Source organism: Bidens hawaiensis, unplaced genomic scaffold (genome assembly GCF_021521415.1).
Source record: "Bidens hawaiensis isolate Kalapana, Puna unplaced genomic scaffold, B.hawaiensis_p1.1 tig00014406_1, whole genome shotgun sequence".
NCBI lineage: Eukaryota > Viridiplantae > Streptophyta > Magnoliopsida > Asterales > Asteraceae > Bidens > Bidens hawaiensis.
The window spans coordinates 453,450-476,630 of NW_027492248.1; the positions used below are offsets into that span (position 1 = coordinate 453,450).

The 23,181-nt window shown below is 36.1% G+C and overlaps 2 protein-coding genes and 2 pseudogenes across 3 annotated transcripts; 3 read left to right on the forward strand and 1 right to left on the reverse strand.

Annotated features, from left to right (window-relative positions):
- Nucleotides 1-1,875: 1,875 nt before the first annotated feature.
- On the forward strand, nt 1,876-3,725 carry LOC143546633 (HVA22-like protein i). The gene is made up of 6 exons (XM_077038264.1): nt 1,876-1,907; nt 2,567-2,665; nt 2,743-2,799; nt 2,962-3,025; nt 3,094-3,300; nt 3,584-3,725. Exons 1-6 carry the CDS (start codon nt 1,876-1,878, stop codon nt 3,671-3,673), a joined length of 549 nt encoding a protein of 182 aa, XP_076894379.1. The 3' UTR covers nt 3,674-3,725.
- Nucleotides 3,726-3,873: 148 nt separating this feature from the next.
- On the reverse strand, nt 3,874-6,031 carry LOC143546634 (pentatricopeptide repeat-containing protein At5g27110 pseudogene; annotated as a pseudogene).
- A 1,444-nt stretch (nt 6,032-7,475) lies between these two features.
- LOC143546610 (serine/threonine protein phosphatase 2A regulatory subunit B''beta pseudogene) lies at nt 7,476-8,837 on the forward strand (annotated as a pseudogene). The gene is made up of 3 exons (XR_013137616.1): nt 7,476-7,943; nt 8,349-8,558; nt 8,721-8,837. The product of XR_013137616.1 is annotated as a serine/threonine protein phosphatase 2A regulatory subunit B''beta pseudogene (transcript).
- A 9,487-nt stretch (nt 8,838-18,324) lies between these two features.
- On the forward strand, nt 18,325-18,864 carry LOC143546611 (agamous-like MADS-box protein AGL80). Its single transcript, XM_077038244.1, has one exon. It carries the CDS (start codon nt 18,325-18,327, stop codon nt 18,862-18,864), a length of 540 nt encoding a protein of 179 aa, XP_076894359.1.
- The last annotated feature ends 4,317 nt before the right edge of the window (nt 18,865-23,181 follow it).

The window sequence follows — 23,181 nt, forward strand, 5'->3', positions numbered from 1 at the left end:
GAAGAACCATCTTCCAAGGGTCTAACCCCTCGTGGGAAACATCTCTCCAACCCCCAGGTTACCAGTAATCTGTCCGGGGTCCGGTTAGTGTTTCTTCAACGTATAATGTGTGTGTGTATATATAAATAGGTTAATTTAGGTATTTATGCTTGATTTATATTAAACAACAATTTTTTTTGCCTAAAATTCTTCTGACCTTGCATTTACAAGAATGACAAACACTCCCACCAGTCCACCACCTCACTTTTAGAACGACAAACACCATACCATTAGGTTAAGAGTATGTATTTATGTTAATAAATGGCTTGATTTAAGATAACACAAAGCATACAATGAGTTAACTGGTTCATTGTTGAGAAACTTGCAGGCTTAGAATGAGTGCAAATGAGCCAACACCACCCAACATAATTGTCTAGGAACACTTGGTCGGAATGACTACCACCCCCCACCGCCGCCTAAATCATCATTATGGTCTGCTAGTTGGCTCTAACATGACTACCTGACTCCAACATGACCACCACCATTAATTGATGCTGCCACCACTTACCAGTCACCGCAACTACTAGTCATCACCCACACCACCCCATCACAATCAAAACCGCCATCGCTTACTACACCATATGTCATTGTGTATTAGCTACCGAAACACCCATTATTGCCTCCAATATAGTCACCTTATTTTGTAGCATTTGCCGCGTCTCCACTTAATCACCAGTCTTCATGTAAAAAATGTACAGATAAACTCAGCTTATTGTGATACCTATTGTTTTAAAACTAATCATAGCGAATTTTCATTAGAGCGAGTTTTGATCCAAACCAATTGATACTTCTCTAAAACTACATGTTTAACCTAAACATGTTAGATCCTTTATCTGACACGACTATTTTGCCAGAGTTTTAACCCTTATCCATTATTCAAAATAGTATAAGGATGAGGAATGTTCATGTACATTTTAATCTTAACATGAGAATGCAGGAAATAATACCAATTTATAAGAAATGAGAACGTAAGAAACAATACCAACTACAATATCAATATACATAAACAATGATTTGTAATAACAAGAAGAAAACCTAAAAGTTACAACAAAAGAATCAAAATCAATAACAAAATAATAACAGCAAATACTTATAACAATAAAAGAAAAGATATAATAATAACAACAAAATATAAATCAGCAAATACTTATAACGTCTCATAATCGAAAATTAGCAAACATGAAAAAAAAATAACAGCACACACTTATAAAAATAAATCTAATAATAACAACAAATTGGTTCTCACTGTTTTCATGTTAAGAATAAAACGTATTTGATCATGTTTCGTATAAGGATAAACTAATTGTTAAAATTTATGATGTGAAATTGTTTTAATTACCGGATAGTTATGGGATGGATTTAATTGTAAACCGTCCATGTTTGTTGCAATTTGGATGGTTATTTGATTTAAGTCTAGTCCTATAAATACTTTGTATCATGTGAAAAAACAAAAACCATAAATAAATAAATATATAGAGAGAGACTTTGTTTCCCAAACGAACCGCTCCGTTCTCTCTCTCCCCTCCGTCAACCGTCGCAACGGTTTGACGGCGACGTTGCATTCGATCTCCACCCTACACATTTCCTTAACATTCTTTACTTCCTTCAGATATCGATCGGTAATTAATATTAATTATTATTAAACCGTTTTATTTTTATGTTTTGCATGCATGCATTGTCTAGGTTTGAATGTTCTTAACCTTTGTTATTATTGTTTTTAAACCGTTTATTATTGTACCTACAAAAATGTGATATTAATTATTATATGTGTTTGGGAGGATTATACATACGCATTTATTGATCAATTGTTGTTGTTGTTGTTGTTGACAGGGCAAGATGCTGGGATATATGCTCAACCGTCTGCTTATGTATGGTTTTCATCAAATACTCTTTTTAGTTATATATATGGTTTCATAAGGGGTACAAGGACACAATAGATAACAAAAAATAACGTAATATTGCTGAGTAATATCACATAGTGTAGTGAAAAAAAGACATAACGACAAAAAGAAACAAAGAACACAATGATAAATAAAAGACGCAATGATCTGAACAAAAATTCTAAAATTTAAAAAAAAAACTAATATCATAGATTTCGACGAGATGGTTTCAAACTTCCAATGCCGCTAGTTTTAGTTCTGTCGGGTCCATTTGATACCCTTCCTAGTTTTAAAAAACTATGTAATTGAACCCAACCCTCCATGTATATATGTTTTTCAAACACTAGTGATGTTTTTTTTAGTTATAATTAGTCTCATCTTTAAGTATATACCATTAAAATAATTGGCTCCTTTTATGTCCTTTAGTAATTTTTCTTTTTATTATGGTTCCAATTATGTTTCATCATTAAAAAAAAGCCTTTGTAATCAGTTTTGAATAAACGTTTATAAAAACTTGGTTACTAGTAACAATTTAAAAAATATAATATCATTATATCTTGTTAGTTTAATTAACAACTGAATGAGAATACTTAATCATGCATTTTATTTATTGTTTTTAACCTAATCATGTTACCTGATGTGTATAGACTGCTGCTTGCATATGCTTATCCTGCTTATGAATGCTTCAAATCTATAGAGAAAAACAAACCAGATGTGGAACAACTTCGCTTTTGGTGCCAATACTGGTATAATAAATTTATAAGTATAGGTTTCAACTTAAAGGCAACTCATTTCTTAAAGCTTATAATTGTCATGTTTTCAGGATTATAATTGCTGTAATGACCGTTTGGGATCCCTTTGGTGATGCTATCATTGGATGGTAACTACATAACAAATGATGATTCAAAGTGTGATAATTAATTTAAGGGTGTCAATCGTGTCGGTTGACTGATAGAATTGTTGGACTTAAACACGGCCCATTATATTTATTCGTGTAAAAAATATTAACTCTAATCCTTACACATTTAATATTACTTTGTAGGCTCCCAATGTATAGTGAAACAAAGCTGGTAATATGTGTGTACTTGTGGTACCCCAAAACACAGGTAAGGTTTCTCCTAGTGTTTAATAAAATGTGAATGTTTTTGTTCTTATTTTGGTGGAACTATTGCAGGGAACAAAATATATTTATGAGTCATTTTTGAAACCGTTCATCTCAAAGCATGAACCGGAGATTGATCGTACCCTGTCCGAATTCAAAACGAGGGCTGGGGATTCTGCGTCTCTTTACTTCCAAAGAGTTTTATCGTATGCTCAAACAAGGTCTTTTGATCTTCTACAACTTGTTATGGCACAATCTATACAAAGACCTCCCACTCAGGTATATATATCATTCCTCTTTGATAACCGAGTCTTGAATCTTGATTTCTTTTAGTATAACTGTTGGGAAATCAGGCCCCATACTCGCAACAGGAACAGACTCTGATTTCTAACAGACACACTTTCACCGATGGGTTTCTGAATGACTTGTCCATCGGTGAAAGTCATTCGTTTTGTAGTCGTTGGCTCATAAAATTTCAGTATCATAATTGAATTCTCATTTATTTCCTTGTATACCTGGCTCTTTTAGATATTGTTGAGTTATGAAATGAAATACTATGCAGGGACCACAGGCCCAAACGGACAGCAAGGCATCGGCTGCAAGTGCAACTTCTACTGCAACAGACGCAAACGGTGCCAGGTTGAGGAAATAAACCGGTGCCACCTGAATCTATCTGATGTGTATATTATAATATTAATGCACAGGTCATCTTTTTCCACATGTTAATTAGTCTTCAAGTTGTAATTATTTAGGCATTGTGACTGAGATTGATGTAACCTTTTTTTTTCACTGTGTATATTTATTCTTTATAAATTTACTCTATTACACTACCTTCTTAGTATTTAAAATAAAATTAGTAACAAAAATCTATCAACATTCATACATATCTGATACAATGTTCAAAAACAAAGCCTCGTCCTTGTTCATATGACCAGAAAGAATCGATAAACATTCATACACCAAATCAGCTTTCGGTATCGACTTATCTTCCACAAAAAAAGCTTCAATCTTTTTATCAATTTCAATCCAAGAACACCCGGGATTCTTTCTCAATCCCATTTCTTTCATCTTCAATCTCACTTTTCTTGCTTTATCCCATTTCTTAATCGAAGCATACATATTAGCCAACACAATATACGTTGATGAATCATCAGGATTCTTGTCAATTAACAAACCCCCAATTTTCTCACCTAATTTCAAATCCCCATGTAAATAACAAGCAGAAAACAACGTGCTCAAAAGCTCAACATTGTCTCTAATACTAGCCGTTCTTCGTAGAATATCATAAGCTTCATGTAACCTTCCTGCACGACCGAGTAAATCCACTAGACACGAGTAATCTGCCATGTTCGGCTTTATCCCATAATCATTAACCATTTGGTTAAAATAATAACACCCTTCATTAACCAATCCAGCATGGCTGCAAGTCGAAATAACCGCTAAAAACAAGATTCTATCCGGTTTTATACCCAATTTCTTCATTTGTTGAAAGAGGCTAAGTGCTTTGAAACCTTGCCCGTGTGCCCCGTATGCTGTAATCATAGTAGTCCAAGAAATCAAATCTCTTTCTGGCATTTTATCAAATACTTGGTGTGCTTCATCTACGGCACCACATTTGGTGTACATGTCTAAAAGTGCCCCCATAACAATCTCATTTGACTCAAACTTGCCAATAATAATGGATTTACGAATCTCTTTACCGCGCTCTAGGGCTCCAAGCTGCGAACATGCTGATAAAACGCTGGTAATTGTGATGGAATCGGGTTCTACATGAGCTGCAATCATGTTATTATAAACTTCCAGAGCTTCTAGATACAAGCCTACTGATACATACCCAGAAATCATCGAATTCCACTCTACAACATGTGTTTTAACCATTGTTTTGAACACGTATTCGGCTGATGAAGTTGCTCCACATTTGAAGTACATGTCTAGTAACGAGGTGTGAATAAAGGCGTCGGATTTTATATTGTTTTTTATTATGTAACCGTGGATGAATTTTCCGTGTTTCATGTTTGCTGATTTAGAACACGCCATAAGCAAACTACTTAAAGTTGTGGAATTAGGTTTTGTTTGTTCCATGTTCATTCTTGATAACATACGCATGCAAGATTCGCTATCGCCTTTTACACCATATCCCGCAATCATCGAGTTCCAAGAAACCAAATTCTTGAACGGAATTTGATCAAAAACCCGCACGGCCATTTCCAAACAGCCACATTTCCCATACATGTCAACCAAAGCCGCTTGAACAAACCGATCCGATACAAACCCGTTTCTAACCGCTTCATCATGAATCCGTTTCCCTCTTTCGAGATTCATAACCTTAGCACAAGCCGAGATAGCCGTCGTGAATGACACAGAATCATGATCAAACCCGTGATCCTTCATCTTCCCAAACAAGCTTAACGCTTTCTCATACTGCCCATCTTGATGATAACACGATATCACCGTGTTCCAACACGCCACATCTCTCTCAGGCATTTCATCAAACACCTGGAGTGCAACCCGAACCTGACCGCATTTTGCATACATACCAAGCAACGAACTTGTGACAACAACATCCGACACAAACCCATGTTTAACCAAATGGGTATGAACCATTCTACCAAATTTAGCTAACCGTAATCCACCACAAGCTTTTAAAACACTTGGGTAAGTATAACTATCGGGTTTCAAGAAACTGAAACGCAGCAGGTTTTGGAAGAGTTGCAGAGCTTCATTGAACATGAAACTTTTGGTGTAGTTGGAAATTAAACAGTTCCATAGGGTAATGTCGGATGGGTTTTGAATGGATTGGAAAATTAAGGTTGCAGGTTGGATTAATTGGCAAGAAAATAAGAGAGTGATGAGGCTTTTGCATATTGTAATGTGGAAGTGATACCCTTTTGGTGAATGAGTTGGGCATGTTTGATGGATTTTGATTCAGTGGCGGTTTTAATCAGAGGAATTAGCTTTGCCGGATCCATTCAAATTCTTGATGAGCAACAGTTCAACTCATGGGAAACAGAGTACAGAGTATGGATAGGTATGCAATTTGAGCTCGATAATCGTACCTGAAAACATACCCGATTTACCCCCTTCCTAGTTATACCTATACCCGATACCATTTTTTTAATACTTGATTTAATAGACGAACTTTTGTAGTATAGTTTTATGTTTTCTTCATAACTGTTATATTTGAATTATTTTAAAAGTAACTAATTTGTGTTACATCAAATTCATTGTTTTTGTAATATATTTGTAATTTGAGCCCAAGATTTTCTGACCGTTATCTTGATTGATGGCTTGAGCCAAAGCAAGCCTGCGGTCGAGTATAGGGTCATTTTTAAGTACCGTTTGATGGTCCCAATGTACCCAGAAGACGAAACATGTCCGATTTGCCGTAAGGCTTGCCTGGATAAATTCGGAGAGCATGCAGTTCATTGCAAGGAGATGCCTGGGTTCAAATACCGACATGATTGGGTGCGGGACGTTCTTTGGGACATCTTAAGGCGAGCTGGGATATCAGCTAAAAAGGAAGCCCCCGTAAACTTCCTTACAGTCCCCACGGAAGGGAAATCTACTCTACGACCGGCAGATCTGCTCGTCTTTGGTTGGGCCGGGGGAAAACACGCTTGTGTTGACCTCACAGGGGTATCTCCTTTAGCTGGTTTGAGGGATAATGGGTTTGTAGCTGAGCAATCAATGAAAAGGGCTGAAACGAAGAAGGTGGAGAAAAATGCTAAAGCCTGCGAAGAGAACCAACATGTTTTTGTCCGCTTTTGATACCTTTGGCTCCTTGGCACCGGAAGCTATCCGTTTCCTAACCAGGGTCCAACGGCTTGTGCATAGCAATGTGTCGACTCCAAAGGGGCAGGGGTATGTCTTTAGCAGGTTAGGGTTTGCAATTCAGAAAGGGGTGACGACGCAGCTTGTTGCCCGCCTACATGCTATGTTGATGTAATATCTATGTTTTTTTAAAACAAACTTAATTTTGTAAACGAATTTAAATATCTATAAAAAGGCAAGTAAACCTTTTCTAATAGACACCAAATGACGGGCAAACAAGAATAGCAAGGCTATTCTTTTAATTTTAAAAAGTAGAATAGACGCTACATTATTGCCTTTTTCATTTCCTTGACATCAATAATCCAGTTCGATTTTTTAAAATTGACTTTTAGTTTAAGACACAAACCAAATCGTTCAATTCCATTTTAAAATCGTATGGAAAACTAATAAACACCCTTACCTTTTTTGTCCTGAACGGCTAACGGATCATCCAGATGAGCTACTAACGAAATTCACAATATCAAGATACACCCGCCTTTCAATCCAGGAAAAACTGTTATTAAATTATTAAAGTGTAGATAAAATAATATTAAAATAATAATAATAATAATAATAATATAAAAAAAAGGTATTACATATTTTTTTTTTAATCCTCCTTCCCTCCCTCTCTCCGTCTCACTTCCTGGGTTGTCTCATACCTTGATGAATAATAATAATATCATCATTTCATAATACTTTTGTTTTGTGTGTTCCAATAATAATCTCCATGACATGATCCCAAAATCTTTAATAATCTTTCCACCCAATTCTTCACTAACCTAACAAAACCCATTTCAATTCAATTCATTTTATTAACATCAACATGTTCCAGATTCATTGGCTCTCGTTCAATTGATTGTTATTATTAATTAACGGATGGGTTAATTAGTCATCCTTCAATTTGAGATCTGGATGATATATATATATATATATATATATATATATATATATATTTTGATTGAATAATAATAATAATAATAATGGATATGGCTCGTCTCGACCCTGAATTGTTGCAGCTCAATGAAGTCTCCTCCTTGGTAATCAAGTCCAATTCTTTCGTTGCCGATAACCTATTCGATCAATGGCTTTCGTTGCCCGAAACTACCGCTTTGGTAATTTTATTGTTATTATTATTATTATTTGGTTTTTTGTTTCAATTTGGATGGGTGTTTGTTATGATCTAAATGTGAATATATATATATATATATGTAATGTTTATTTATACCAATTCAATGATGAATCGGGAATTGACCGTTTTGATTCGGGTTAGGATATTCTATATTATTCATATTACACATAAGCAGACATAATTACAGTACCCTTTTAAGGGGGGTGCTTGGCATTGATTATCTTATTATTTTACCTCTTAAATAAGTGAAATTTAAAGTTATGTTAACAATTAAGCTTTCCACATTATGACACAAAAACAATGCTAGAATTTTTAGTAAATAAACTGTTAATAAAAAGGACTGTAATAATAATTATTATGCTTAAATGTTTGTTTTGTTTTATTATAGGTGAAGTCTTTCCTAAATAAGGCAAAAGCAGGTGTTCCAATAAACATATCAGGAGCAACGTCGAGTCCAAAGTCTCCATACAACTCCGTGCCTCCGCTTTCACCAAGAAGCTCTTCTGGTTCTCCAAGGTTAACAAAACGGGTGGGCCCGTCTGTTCTAGGTTCTCCTTTGAAAGTAATCACCGAGCCCGTCAAAGAGTTAATACCGCAGGTTTGCTATCCAAATACTGCATTTCTAAATGATTAAAATGCCAGTTTTACCTTTTTATGGATAAGATAAGTAAATGGTGAAAATTGCCATCTTTGGTTTGTAACATTGTTTCTTTAATGCTTACATTTAACTAAAATAGTTGTTATTGACTTATTGTTGCAGTTTTATTTTAAAAACGGGCGTCCACTACCTAACGTGCTAAAAGAGCGATTTTTGTTTAGAAGCAACCAGTTCTTCTATGGTCATGCCAATGGCCTATCCTTAGACGGTGACATTTAATTCTAAGTTTATTTTTATAACCTTTTATAGACCATGAACTATTGTAACTGAAATGATTTTCGGTTTTGCTAATTTTGGTTTGAATGAATAGAGTTTAAACCTGTTACGAAGGAAATATGCATTTAAAAGGAAATTTTATCGATTGACATTTTTTTATTAACCGTGTGAGCCGGTCATCCGAAACCTCACCTCGCTGGATACCTGATACTCAATTAATATCACAGTGGTGGACCTAGGATTTTTTTTTTCCAACGGGGTCCCTTTTTTCGGTGTTTCGATTTTTGCACAACCAAACCCTAGAATTTTTGGATCGGTCGCCTTCGGTCAGGTCGAGACAATGAACATAATAAAATGGAAAATTGGTTTTAAATACTCCCAACTATGCCTTATTGGCAAATAACAGTCTCAACTTAACACTTGGCTGATGACGGTCCCAACTAATGGTGTATTTGTTTATAATGGTCCACGACTAACGAATGATTAACTCCGTTAGTCTAATGCTTGCGTGGCATGCTTTGTTGTCAAAACCTTGATTACGTGGCTTAATACGTGGCACAAACTCTTGATTTTATTACTCTCTCTCTCTCTCTCATGCTCTCTCTCTCCCTTTTTCTTCCCCTCCAGTAAAACAGTCACCGCCACCCACTACTACCTCCCATCCCACACCACTGGTCATCTCCAATTACCCCCCAAAGATTTTTCCTATGTTTCAATTCATCAAACTTCAACCCCTAATTTCACCACCACTCACCCAATCATGTTTAATTCTCTTGTTCCTTTTATATATAACACAAACCAAACTACATCTGGATAATGGGTAAGCGAGCAACAAGCTGCGCCGCTATCCCCTTTTGAATCGCAAAGCCTATTCTATTAAATATAAATCCTTGGTTCCTCGGGCTCTGCGAGTCACTGTGGACCACCTTCTGCACCCGCTCCAAAAAGTGAACCGCCTCGGGAGCTAGGGATCCAAAGGTGTCGAAGGCAAATGGAATGAACACGTGCTTATTCTCCAAACACGATGTCTCATGCTTAGCAACCTTCCTAGACTCTGCTCTCAAAACCGCCTGTCCCGGTACGAAGCCACTGTCTCTCAGCCCCACCAACGGGGACACCGCAGTGAGGTCAACACACGCATGCTTACCCCCTGCCCAGCCAAACACAAGAACATCCGCATGACGCAGGGTAGATCTTCCCTCACGCGGATCAGTCAAAAAGTTAACAGGTGCCTCTTTCTTGGCGGAGATCCCGGCACGTCTAAGCACATCCCATAACACATCTCTAACCCAGTCATGACGATACTTGAATCCCGGCAATTCCTTACAGTGGAGGGCATGCTCACCGAATCTATCCAAACAAGCTTTTTTACAAATGGGGCATAATTCATCTGGAGGGAAAAGGGGAATCATAAACCGGTATTTAAGTATGGCTCTATATTCAACTGCCGACATCCGTTGCCCAAGACCTTCAATGGGCACAACAGTAAAAAAATCATGGGCATGAGCCCCCTTGAGACAAGCTAAAACAGCCTTTTGTCTCGGGGTCATATCGAATCGCTCCTCCAAATCATGTACGTGTTTACCATAAAGAGCACTCGCCAAGGTTTGTTGAGGTTTCTTGGGGGCGATCTCCTTATCAGTAAAACCGCCTATATCAAGGTTCGGGAGAGTTGTTCCAATATTACCAAGTGCAAAAGAGTAGTCAGGATCTACCCCCGTAACACCAGCGTTTCGCAGGACGTGGTCCTGCAATTTCCACGACTGAGACCTGGAAGCCACAAATGCATATGCGGAGACATCCTCAGCCGAGAAAATTCCTAAGCCTCCGCAACGCATAGGGAAGGAAGCCAACCTCCACTGGAGGTCCCCAAAATACGGTCCTCCACACACAACAATATCTTCAATTGCCCCCCGCGGGCCCGCATCAAAGATGGACACAGCCTCTTTGACATGTTCAGGTTGACAGGTCCGGAGCCCAAACACTAACTTAGCAACCCCCATGCACGAGCGTAACAAAAGGAGCTCACTTTGGGGGTCCCTCAGGTCCGGCAGGCGTTTCATAAGTTCAACCGCCCTCAAAGCTCTTTTAGTTTCCAAAGACCGAATAAACCCTGCATCCCGACTAACCGCTCCCCCCAAGAGTTTAACTCCCATCACAGGCCTGCTAATCTCTCAAGGGAATAAACCCGACACTTTCTTCGAATCATCACATGACGGCCAAAAAAACCTCTGTTTTTCGAATATTAAACCTAAGCCCTAGATTCGCCCCCTCTGAGCGAATAATGCCCAACGCTCTAGCGACCTCCTCAGCCTTACCAATAATAGTGCCATCGTCTAAATACCAAGCATGGAAGGGCAAGGAACAGGTCCCCTGCACCCTAAGGATGAGCGGATGAAGGACCAACGCAAAAAGAAGAGGGCCAAGGGGGTCCCCTTGCTGCACCCCAGTAAAAGCCCCGATATGAGTATCCCCCACATATAAACGGGCGGGGCGGGCATATAAAAACTGGACCCATGGGAAGATGGATGGACATATGCAGCTAACTTCCCTGAGAAGGGTCGTCCGATCCACCTCGTTGAAGGCTTTAGAAAAATCAACAGTGAGCATAGCCAGGGACCCGTCAGAATGAAACGCGCTCAAAAATCTGTTAGCACTATGCAACACCGCTTTTGCCCCATTAGGGATCCCAACCCCGAATTAGAAATCCCCTAGATAAGCAGCCACCTTTTTCCCTATTTTACGCATAGCGACTTTCGACACCAATCTTCTCCAAATGGCCCCCACTGTGATGGGTCTAATTCTATTGTCAGGCTTCAACAGGGGGGTCAACGGTGCCGAAGCAATGAACTCCGCTAGAACTTTTGGACAAAGCCCCCCAAGCCACAAGTTAACAACATCAGTGATGGCCTTTAAGAGCCCGGAGGCGGTCGGAGACCCTTGGCCACAAAAAGCATCTAAAATATGTTGGGCCCGCAAACCATCCCTCCCACAAGATGTACATTTCAGGAAGGTTTTAATACATTCCAACACACAATCACCGTCCACCTGCAAGGCTGGTTCCGATGGCACGATGGAGGGCATGGTCGGGGGGTCCACCACAGGATGTTTATCAATCAATGCTCTCAAAGTATCCCCCCCCCCCGGCAGGCGCGACCCCGGATGAACACAGGACTTTGATCGCCGCTGTGTAATGGTCGTCCGCTACCTTCCGGAGGCACTGCTTGATATTTCCCCCTCCCTCTTCTTTATTTTGGCAATCCCACATCACTGGAAGTTCAAGGAGCGGTAGCACCAACTCTTCTAAACCTGCCCCATCTTTCCAAACAGCCAAAGCCTGCATAATGGAGCTACATTGAAGCGATTTCCTGTTACCGGACCTTCGTTCTTGCCTAGTAGCCGGTTTGACAACACGTAACGTGCAACGAGGCAACAACAAAAGTTTAACCCAAGCTTCAATAGACCTCGGGGCATCCACCACTTTACGGAGCCCCGCTGACAAAGCCTGGGCAAAAGCCATGCGACACGCGGGCGGGATACTCTTGACAGTGGCAATAGGAATGGCGAGGATGCGCTCAAGGAGAGTGACATCTACCACAAACGTCTCAGACTGACCACTCCCAAGTTCCACCTGCGAATCGCGGGGTTGAGGGATCCCCACAATAAAATCAAAGTCGCCTCCTGCACGTGGGGTGCATTTAACAACTTCTTTTCCGTGCAGACAAGGCCTATTCAAGGCATGCAGGGCCATGCACTCCTCGCATAACCAGTTCTTAAGCAAGCGCAAGGTTTTGACAACGTCATTGTAGAATTCCAAGTCCGAAGCAAGACGCTCCTTTAACTGATCTCTCATTTCCTTTACATTGAAGTGATCCCGCTGAAAATGCATGAGTAACCTAGAGTACCCCTTGTATCCCGGGATACCATCTTTGCAAACATGAAAATTTTTAAAGGGGCAACGCCAAATCCCCGTGCCCGAGCTAGTACCGGGCTCTCCACCACAAGCCCTCATAAATCACTTAAGAAATTAAAACTTTTTTTGTTTTAGGAAACAAAGGAAATTAAAATAAAAGGGTGTTGGCATTTAATCAAACACCTGGCGGGCATTACTAGCGAAACCTCCAAACTAATGCCATTCAAAACAAATCGCCTAGAAAATGAAATGCTAGAAGACCAATGCCAAATCTCTTGTTCAATGGCAGAATCCATTAATTCACGGCTGTCTACACAAACTCTATGTCGGAATTTGAGCTTTCAGAGTGGTAACGAAGGTTCAACACCAGATCCGTGCCGGGAGGAACTAAAGAACGAAGCACCACCACCATGGTGGCGGAGACAAATGGAGGTTCAAAGCTACCACTACAATTTCGGTCAGATAAAAATCACCATCACCGTGGCGTTGAGTATAACGGCCGGCGATATCAGTTGCGTTCAGTTGGAAGAATTTAAAGTGAACATGGTATTTATGGTTTTGGTAGATGGATATAAATCTGTTAGTGTAAACTTTTTTCATGTTAAATCTGCCGGAATTAGGATTTTGTAAACATAGCGACAACTTTTGACTCGTCGGATGATGGTGAGGGTTGCAGCGAAGGTGTCGCCGGAGAACATGGTGTGGGGATGGAGAAGACGGTTTACGCCCGATGATGTGGATATGAAACATTTTTTTATATGTGTTATTATTATTATCATTATCATTATTATTATTATTCCTGGTTGCCACGTATTAAGCCACGTAATCAAGTTTTTGACAACAAAGCATGCCACGTAAGCATCAGACTAACGGAGTTAATCATCCGTTAGTCGTGGACCATTAGAAACAAATACACCATTAGTTAGGACCGTCACCAGCCAAGTGTTAAGTTGGGACTGTTATTTGCCAATAAGGCATAGTTGGGAGTATTTAAAACCAATTTTCCTAATAAAATACATATAATAAATAAATAAACAAAATTGTACACCTTTGAAAACGCACAATAAAAATACGATTTCATTCGAAATGAGAAAAAAAAAACATTCAAATTTGCAAGGTTGCTCTTTATGAGTTTTCATCTTTTAAGAACAAAAATAAACTATAACTTATTTGGTTAAAACTTCATTCTTGAAACAACCCATAAAACCTAAAATGATTCCAGGTAATGTAACTAGCCATTGACTGAAAGAAAGATTTCACAAGTTAATCAGGATAAGCTCATCAACCAATTTTTGGGTTTGTATTTCTTTTTAAAAAAAAAGGGATACAACAGCTGAGATTGTTTCATTAACGCTGCAGTGTTGTTGGGTTAATATTCTGCAATTGTTTCCATGCTGGAACTTGAAAAAAAATAGCCTTAATATGAGTTGAACCCTTGAACTTTCAAATACAAGATGAGGGAATTACCATCACACCAAAGTTTATCTTATTACATTGGGTTCATCTATTTACTTGTATTGGGTTCTTAAAATTTTAACATGTCATCTCTATAAAATTTTTATAAAAAACATTGAGGTCCCGGGACCTCAATCCCTATAGAGTGGGCCCCCCCGTGAGAACGCATAAGCATCTTAAAACTCAGGAGGTAAAGTGTTTAATGTTGTATGTACAAATAGTCAATCCATATGGTTAATAAAGTAAGGGGCAAAATAGTCTTTTATGCACGTAAGGTAAGAATAAATAAGTTAGGAAAGAAAAATAGTATTTAAAAGTTTAGCGTGAAAAGTGTACAAATTACTTGGGTAATTTTGTTAAAACTAGTGTAATTATTGTAATTCTAAACTTTTAAACTAAAGTAATTATTATTACCCTATTTTATCATAACTACTTTAGTTCAAAATGTAATTACACCGGTTATTTGTATGTTTAATAGGTTATTTTTATTTGTACCAGATCATGCCGTTAATTTTTATTACTTAATACTTAATATTTAATATTATAATATCTTACATTTAATATTTAATACTTAGTATTTAATATTTTACTATTAATATTTTTATAACTAATATGTATCATATAATATTTAGTATTTAATATTTAAGATTTTAATATTTGCTATTTAATTTTCGATATTTAAATTTTAAAATATAAAAGTTAAAATTTAAAATATAAATTTTAAAAGTTAAAATATACAATATTTAATATTTAATATTGAGTATATTAATATTTTATATTTTATAATTAATTAATATGCATCATTTAATATTTAGCATTTAATTTCAATACTCAATATTTTACTATCTTAGTATTTACTATTTAGCATTTACTACTTGATACTTATCATGTAATATCTAATATTTAATAGTTAATAATTAATACTTAATACTTAAAGTTTAATATTAATTTTGAAGTTAAATTCTGTAATAATTCAATATTTAATATTTATTAAATAATATTAAATGTTTAATTTTAATATTAATATAATTGATAAATAATAAGTATAAGGAAACATTTAATTATTAAAGAAAAGGGAATAGTATTGTAAATTAACAAAGAAACATTAATGAATCTGAATGTAATGTTGATAATCTGATATGAGATATTATTATTATTGTTATTATTATTATCAACAAATTCATTTTCATTTAAGATTTTTATAATTTTACATTTGTAAGGATTTGAATTCATCACCTTCATTTTTAAAGGATAGCACTAGACTATTAGAATATGATTATTAATGTATTTAAGTTGTGTTGAGTCGGCAACCACATTTTTGCTTTTGGTAAATAGTTAAAATTTTTAAAAATATAAATTTTATATTATTAAAATAGAACCATTCCGGACACAAAACTTAATAAAGCAAACGCATAATTTTATTTTTTTTTCGTTTTTTATATATTTATTTGTTTAAGCATGTTTATGTAAAAGGAAAATGAAACTGTGTTTTGTTATCGTTGAACCATTTCATTAAACAATTTCTTTGAGGATAAAACATAAAAAAGGTATAATTTTAATAAATATGATAAGAAATTCTTTTATCGGCTAGAATTATTATCTATAATATATATAAACGAAGATCCAAAAATCCTAGGTGTCGCGATATGGTAGCTCCCCCTTTTTTTAGAGTCACCAGATTTGCTTGATTTTTAAATGGAGGCTTCTCATGCATTTGACCCGAATTCATGGGTATGGATATTACCAAACCCAGATATTCCTTAAACGGGTTATAACATCTCATTAAAAAAAATTTCTCACCAAATTATTGATGTAAAAATCCTATAAAATAGGATATACTAAAATTAATATCTTATTTATTTTAAAATATATATATATATTATTTAAATTAAAAAACCAATTTTATAGTAAAAGAAATAAACGGGTTTTGAGTCTTATCAAACCATAAGTATATTATTAACTTTCATAAATATTATTTATAATTAAAAAACCAATTTTATAGTAAAAAAAAATAAACAGGTCTTGGGTCTCATAAAAACATATAGCTTTAAATCGGGTTATAACATCCCATTTATTTGTGAAACAATTTTATCATCAAACCATAAATATATTATTAATTTGACACAATAAGAAAAATATGAATTCAAAAAATAAATAAATATTAGAACAAACAATATAAAACAACCCCATAATACGGGGGATAAAAACTAGTATGTGTTATATATAGTGATATAAGATATGTTAATATACGTAATATATTACATTATTATCTTACTTAAATATAGGTTTGTTATATCAAAGGCCGGCCAATTTGTCCGGTGGTAACCCCACAACTTTCCTTATGGAAGATTGTGGGTTCGAGTCTCGTTCAGGACAAAATGTGGAGCGAGCTAGGGGTTTTTGGTAAAAGCCGTGCAAACATAAAATTGAGGAAAGAAGAAAAATTAAGAATATTAGGATGTATTTGGTACACGAAAATTGGAATATAAATTTCATTAGTCAACACATTTGGTTAGTAGAGTTTAATAAAACTGAAATCTCAATTGCATTTTTGTGTTTAAATATATGGTTGTTCTAACATGGCCATACAGGTATAACACACAACTTCATTAATCATAATGATAATCCCATGGGTCAACCACAAAACATTTAACATTCTGACTTAAAATCGAATAATCACTTTAGCCACACATGTGAACAATACGTAATTTGTTGTTCCTTGAACTAATTATCGCGATGACTTCAATATGTATCTAAACATCCTCTAGTGGTCCTTGGGTGGTCGGAGCCCGAACATAGTTAGCTTAGTGTTTTAACCTCCCGTCATTTGTCGTTAATATCTAGGTTCACACGTTTTATTTTGTTTTTGTTTGGTTCTATATTTGCCTTTTTATGATCTAACCAAGTGAGATGGATAAAATAAAATCACTATCTCTTGGTGTAGCCATGTTTTAAAAAAAGCAAAATACAATGGTCATACAAGCTTTCACTCCATCATACTCATCTTTATTCTTGATGCATATTTTGTACATAAAAGTAAATAAAGCGGGTAAAAGGGGTCATGTTCAACAAGCCTCCAAAAGAAGTATCAAGTGTGTCTCCTAAGTAAAAATCATGTTGCTTGTTAGTCAGATTGGCTATTGTAGGCTTCTTCTTATAAACCTTATAGGTTTTTTTTCTCTTCACCAATGTGGGACAAGATCCCACTTCTACTTATATTTTGACAGCTTTAACAATCTAAACACCCAACTTCAAGCATCGATTTCTCATTCAACCTTAGCTCCATTTTAGGCTTGATTTGGTTTGTTATGAAGCTCTCACAACATAGAAGACAAACAAAATAGTCACCATTTATATTAACCGCAGATACATATAATTAACTGTGTCCAATACTTGTGAAAATTACATTTTCATACTTAATGAAAAAATCTCATCTTTCCAACATATTTCACAGACTTATACCAATCATTTAGTTTCTTGAAAAGCCATGGTGTTCACTCTCCATTAAACATGTGCAAACAATAGTTTAGACAAATAGGCTTGACTACCTAGGCTGGCTGTCGGTTAAATCATTTCATAACCTCTTAAATAAACATATAACCAATGTGAAAGTAAGGCATTCGAACTTCTCATCATCTACAACTATGGGTAACACTGTGGGACAAGCTGTTGCAAACTTTCCCACTTAGCTTGAATGCGTCCACCTTAGATCTACATACCAAAAAATCACTACACCTGAAAAGATACCAAGTAAAAACCTTTACCCAACCATAAATGTTTCAACGCGTGAATAAATGTTAATAAAGACATTCTCTACAAATTTAAAACACGTTTTTAACTAGTTTTATAAAATATTAACTTATTCGAGAAGCTTCTAACTTAAATGCAATATTGGTTGGCTGATAGATTAAATTAATATAAACTTGATACGGAAAAGTTTAAAAACTTAAATGCGATGTTTGTTCGTTAATAGTTTAATATATTAACTTAATTCAGAGAAGCTTTTAACTTAAATGCGTTCGTTGACCATTTTTATGTGACGTCTTTTCCAAGATATCTCATATGCATTACAAGTGTATATATATGGGTGTATGCATCATTTCTTTTTAGTCACCAAACACCATGCCTCGTTCAAAGATTAAGTACCAATTCATTGAAGATGAAAGGGCTAGGAATGTAACTATGAAGAAGAGGAATGCAAGCCTGATTAAGAAGATGTCTGAGTTGAAGACGTTATGTGGTGTGGAATCGTGCCTGGTGTTGTATGAAAAAGAAGACGCTCCTCCTACTGTTTGGCCATCGAATGCTGAAGCAGAACGTCTGATTCAAAAGTTTGATGAATCGCCATTGACAATGGGGAATGCAAACGCTAGGCAAGACCACCCAGACATTATGAAAAAGACCATTGCCAAAGTGAAGAAGCAGATGGACAAAGAGAAAGAGAAGTATTTGAAGAATCTTATGGTGAAGTGTTTGTTTGATGATAACGCGATTGGTGAGATCAACAATGTGGAGGAGTTGGATGCAGTGCGTAGTATGATTCTTAGTGAGATTGAAGTGATCAATGATCTGATTGAGGAAAGAAAGGCTAGCAACAACGTAGCCAGTAGCAGCGCAGGCGCCAGCAGCAGCAACCAGACAGGCCTCAAAAACTTTATTTAAGAAAATGTGATATGTATGCGATTGAATCGCTATGCTCCAGATCCTACCTGAATAAAATGGCCTTTGTCATCTTAATTATCATCCATTGTGCATTTTTTTTTTCTTTTTTTTTCCTAAAAATAACTAATGGACATCACTCAACTTTTGTTGATTTTGTTTTCTGTAAATGCAGAAAGCTATGACAGAACAAGGTTGTTAATGATTTTAATTGGAATTAATTTGGTTGTTTTTTTTTGTTTTTTTTAAATGTTTGGATCATTAATGCCATTTCGGATACCGTGTTAACTTTGAAATTAACTGGAATTTATATAATATGTGTTATACGATTCAAGTATATGTTGATAAATCTGGTACTGCTAAAGAAACACTTTGGGGTTGTACCAAACGTACACCCGCACATCGTCATATCAGTCACTCCATCTAGTTAGCATACAACTATATACATAATTTAACATATTGATGAAAGTTATGAATAGTTGGCCCATGAAAACAAAAAAAGTTGATCATTTAGAGAGTTGAAACAAACTTGTTTTCTAATATCCATTGCCGCTAGCTATCTCATCAACAGAAGTTGATTTCTTTTGTGATGTTCCTACATTAACGATATTATTAAACAAAGGATATTCTTATTTAAACAGGCACCCTTTTGCGGTTGGCTGATAATAACCTCACCTTAGAAAAGCTGTCACCGGTCCCACCTTTCACACTAATTGTTTTCAGTGGACCTGTTATATATAAAAAAAAACAAATTTCAAACCTGTGTTTTTGGGATTTTGATCGAAAGGAGAATACAAATCAATTAATGTAAATAACTTTGGCATGTACCTGGTTATTTTATATATCCTAAACAAAACAAAATTATCAATCTGAAATGGTTCATTACTTTTGACTTTGGTGGTCAAACCAACTATCTTCAGTCAAATGTGAATGTTACAAATAACTTTATTACATACCTGCAAATGGTCTTTCACACAATAATTTATCAAACCTTTAACATTCATGAGCTTCAAAACACCTTTTGGTGTGCTCCTTTTAGAGTTTTAATCAAACATCAAAACAGGTTGACACAAATGTCTCTATCTCAAAGAAAGAATATGTTTGAAGCATCTAAATAAAGTAATGTAATGTCAAAATTGAATATTAGTTGATAATCGTACATTTATCTTATTGATAATCATCTTTCTCATTAGTCTCCTTGTTTTTCTACATACTGGATTATCATTTTCTTGGGTGTGCTATACGTATATTTATATTAGAAACAAACCACTCATGTATCCGTAAGATACGTTACTAAGAAAAGCATGTGTACTTTTACCAGCGTTTAGACTTGCTCCTGTTAATAACAACTTTAACTAATGTGATACATGACGGCATATTGCTTATGTATTTACATTATTGTATAGATTCATTGATATATGCATATGAAAATTATATATTTAGGTTTTAGGCTAGTAAAGTATATATGTTCATTTGTGTATTTATATGTGTAAAATTGTTCTAACATGGCCTTACATGTATAACACACTACTTTCATGATCATAATGATAATCCCCTTGGCCAACCACAAAAATAATTAGCATTCTGACTTAAAACAAACCTGCTAATCTTGTATGTAATTGTAGACAACTGATCAAATATATAATATATAAATGAATAAAATACAGATGGAACGTACGGATCGGATGAAGAAGCTGATGTTTCAGGCTGGTTTGACATAGTGGATTGGATTTGCAGAGAAAATTATAATAAGAGAATAAGAGAAGAGATGGGATATTAATATTATTATTGTGAATGAATGTGACCTGGAATGATCTCTTAATCATGAGTTATTATCAGATAAACCTATTTGTTAGTTACACACAATGATTTATCGGATTAGACGAAGATTTCTGTTCATGGAATTGGATTCTGATTGTTTTCAAAGGAAAGATGTAAGAGTCGTATTCAAGAACGAATTGATAACGGAAACACAAACGAGCGCACAATATTTAGGGTAAACCCACGTATTATTATAATCAAGAAACTATGTAACATCCTAAAATTTATAATGTTGAATAAAGAAAGTTACGTTTAGTGATTTCGCGTTATTAATTAATTAATGTCGAGTAAAGAACGGATCATGGACTTAGATTAATTAAGATGGGTTAAATGAGAAAGGGCCTTAGGTCCATGGGCTTTAAGGGATATAAATATCCCCTAAACCAAGCTAAAACCCTAAACCCTCATTTCATTTCCATCATAATCTCTACACACTTCAAACACACACACACACCATAAACGAGCAAGACCCGAGAGAGAGTAAACGTTAGTTGGTATTAGATCTTATTACACGAGATCTAGAGTGCATAAACAAGCTAACCAAGATCGAACGAGCGCTAAAGGTATGTTCTTGACCTTTAAAGTTTACGTAGTATTGAACGTTTTTACTTAAAGGTCCAAGCTTTATAGTATATACGGGATATATATACGACCGAAAACGGTTAGGGAACGTAGTGGGTGATGTCGAACCATAACAAGGGTATTAAAATCGCCAAAATGCTTAATAAAAACTAAACCCGTAGCTGAACTGGGCAACTTCGCCTGCAAAACCACAACTTCGCCTGCAAAAGCTTAACTTCGCCTTCAAAGCTTAACTTCGCCTTCAAAGCTTAACTTCGCCTACGGCCAAGTTCGCCTAACTGGTAACTTCGCCTAAGGCCAAGTTCGCCTAGCTGGTAACTTCGCCTAAGGCCAAGTTCGCCTAATTGATAACTTCGCCTACGGCCAAGTTCGCCTAACTGATAACTTCGCCTAAGGCCAAGTTCGCCTAACTGATAACTTCGTCTAAAGCTAAGTTCGCTTAAGGTTTAACTTCGCGTAAAAATTAAGTTCGCTTAGAAAATAAATTAAAAACCTAATGGAAAATGTGTTAAGACAGTTAATGTAAATAAAATTAAAAACCTAATGGAAAATGTGTTAAGACAGCTCGACCCCAGCCAGGGGCTCTGCCCCTTGGACCCTGCTAGGGGCTGCCGCCCCTAGACCCCGCTGCTAGGGGCGCTGCCCCCGGACCCCCGTTCGTTGTGGGTCATATAAAGATAGAAATACAACATGAGTAGTAGTAGTTAATTGATACGTGTAAATATTATACAGTTAGCCGTGCACAGCTCAAGAAGGGAATAACTATTAACGGAGAGCGTAACAGGATTCAGGTGAGTTTCTAGCCCCATTTATGTGTTATGTTTTCGGGGCTGTGTGCATACTCAATATGTTTGTTAATACGCTTATCCTAAGAGATAAGTGTATGCCTTATGTGGATAATGTGAAATGTATGAATGATTGCTTGATGGTACGTGAACGATCTTCGGATATTGCACGTACTGTCAGGTTGTAACGCTATGTATAAGATAAGTATGATATGTATGCTTATGTGTATGAAAGTGATAAAGTTAATAAAAGAAGGAAATGATGGTTGTATGGTTGTATGGTTACGAAAGGGTACCGAGCCCTAATAATACTCGAGGTATGATGTATGGTTGTATGGTAACGAAGAAGGAATCGAACCCTACTAATATTCGAGAACTAGGGAACCGAACCCTAATAATACTCGAGGAAGGAGGGTACCGAGCCCTAATAATACTCGAGGAAGGAGGGTACCGAGCCCTAATAATACTCGAGGAAGGAGGGTACCGAGCCCTAATAATACTCGAGGAATGTAGGGCGTAATGCTCTTTATAACGTAAGATATGAAAGTAAGTTAATACAAAAGAAAGTATGAAAGTATGAATGAAAGAATATAAGTTTATGTGTATTGTATAGTGTATGATTAACTAGAACTCACTCAGCGTAGCTGACTTTTAGTATGCACGCAGGTGAGTAGGATGAGGCAGCTCGCTTGAGGAGACACGTGGCACTGAATAAGAGGCTGGCATCGGAAGACTCAAGACGTTTAAGTCTAATGTTTGTTTATTTTGAAAGACAAAATGATGTTTTAAGACAAGATGTGTTTTGTTATGAAATGTTTTATGAAAGCTTTTATATTCCGCAAATGTTTTAATTAACTCTGATATTTAGAACTGCGTTTATGAGTAAATCCAACACGAAAGTAGGGCTACCGGTAACGGGGCCTTACAACTTGTCCGCCTTTTGTATTATTCATAGTTTCTGAAGATAGTAAATACGGATGAAACTAATTAATGTAGAGTAACTACATCCAAGCGAAGAGCTGTATATACAATTAGTGATAAAAGATGATACCTTGTGGGCCTCTAAATTGGGGCTGTGAAGAGGTTTCAAGAGTTCTTCCCTGTAAACAAATACTCAAAACAAGAATAACAA

Excerpts from the sequence above, each read along its gene's own strand:
- LOC143546633 (XM_077038264.1), top strand. The coding sequence starts at position 1,876 with ATGCTGGGATATATGCTCAACCGTCTGCTTAT. Across the intron at positions 2,666-2,742 it reads CGCTTTTGGTGCCAATACTG|GATTATAATTGCTGTAATGA; the intron begins GTATAATAAATT and ends TCATGTTTTCAG. Across the intron at positions 3,026-3,093 it reads TGTGGTACCCCAAAACACAG|GGAACAAAATATATTTATGA; the intron begins GTAAGGTTTCTC and ends GAACTATTGCAG.
- LOC143546611 (XM_077038244.1), top strand. The coding sequence starts at position 18,325 with ATGCCTCGTTCAAAGATTAAGTACCAATTCATTGAAGATGAAAGGGCT.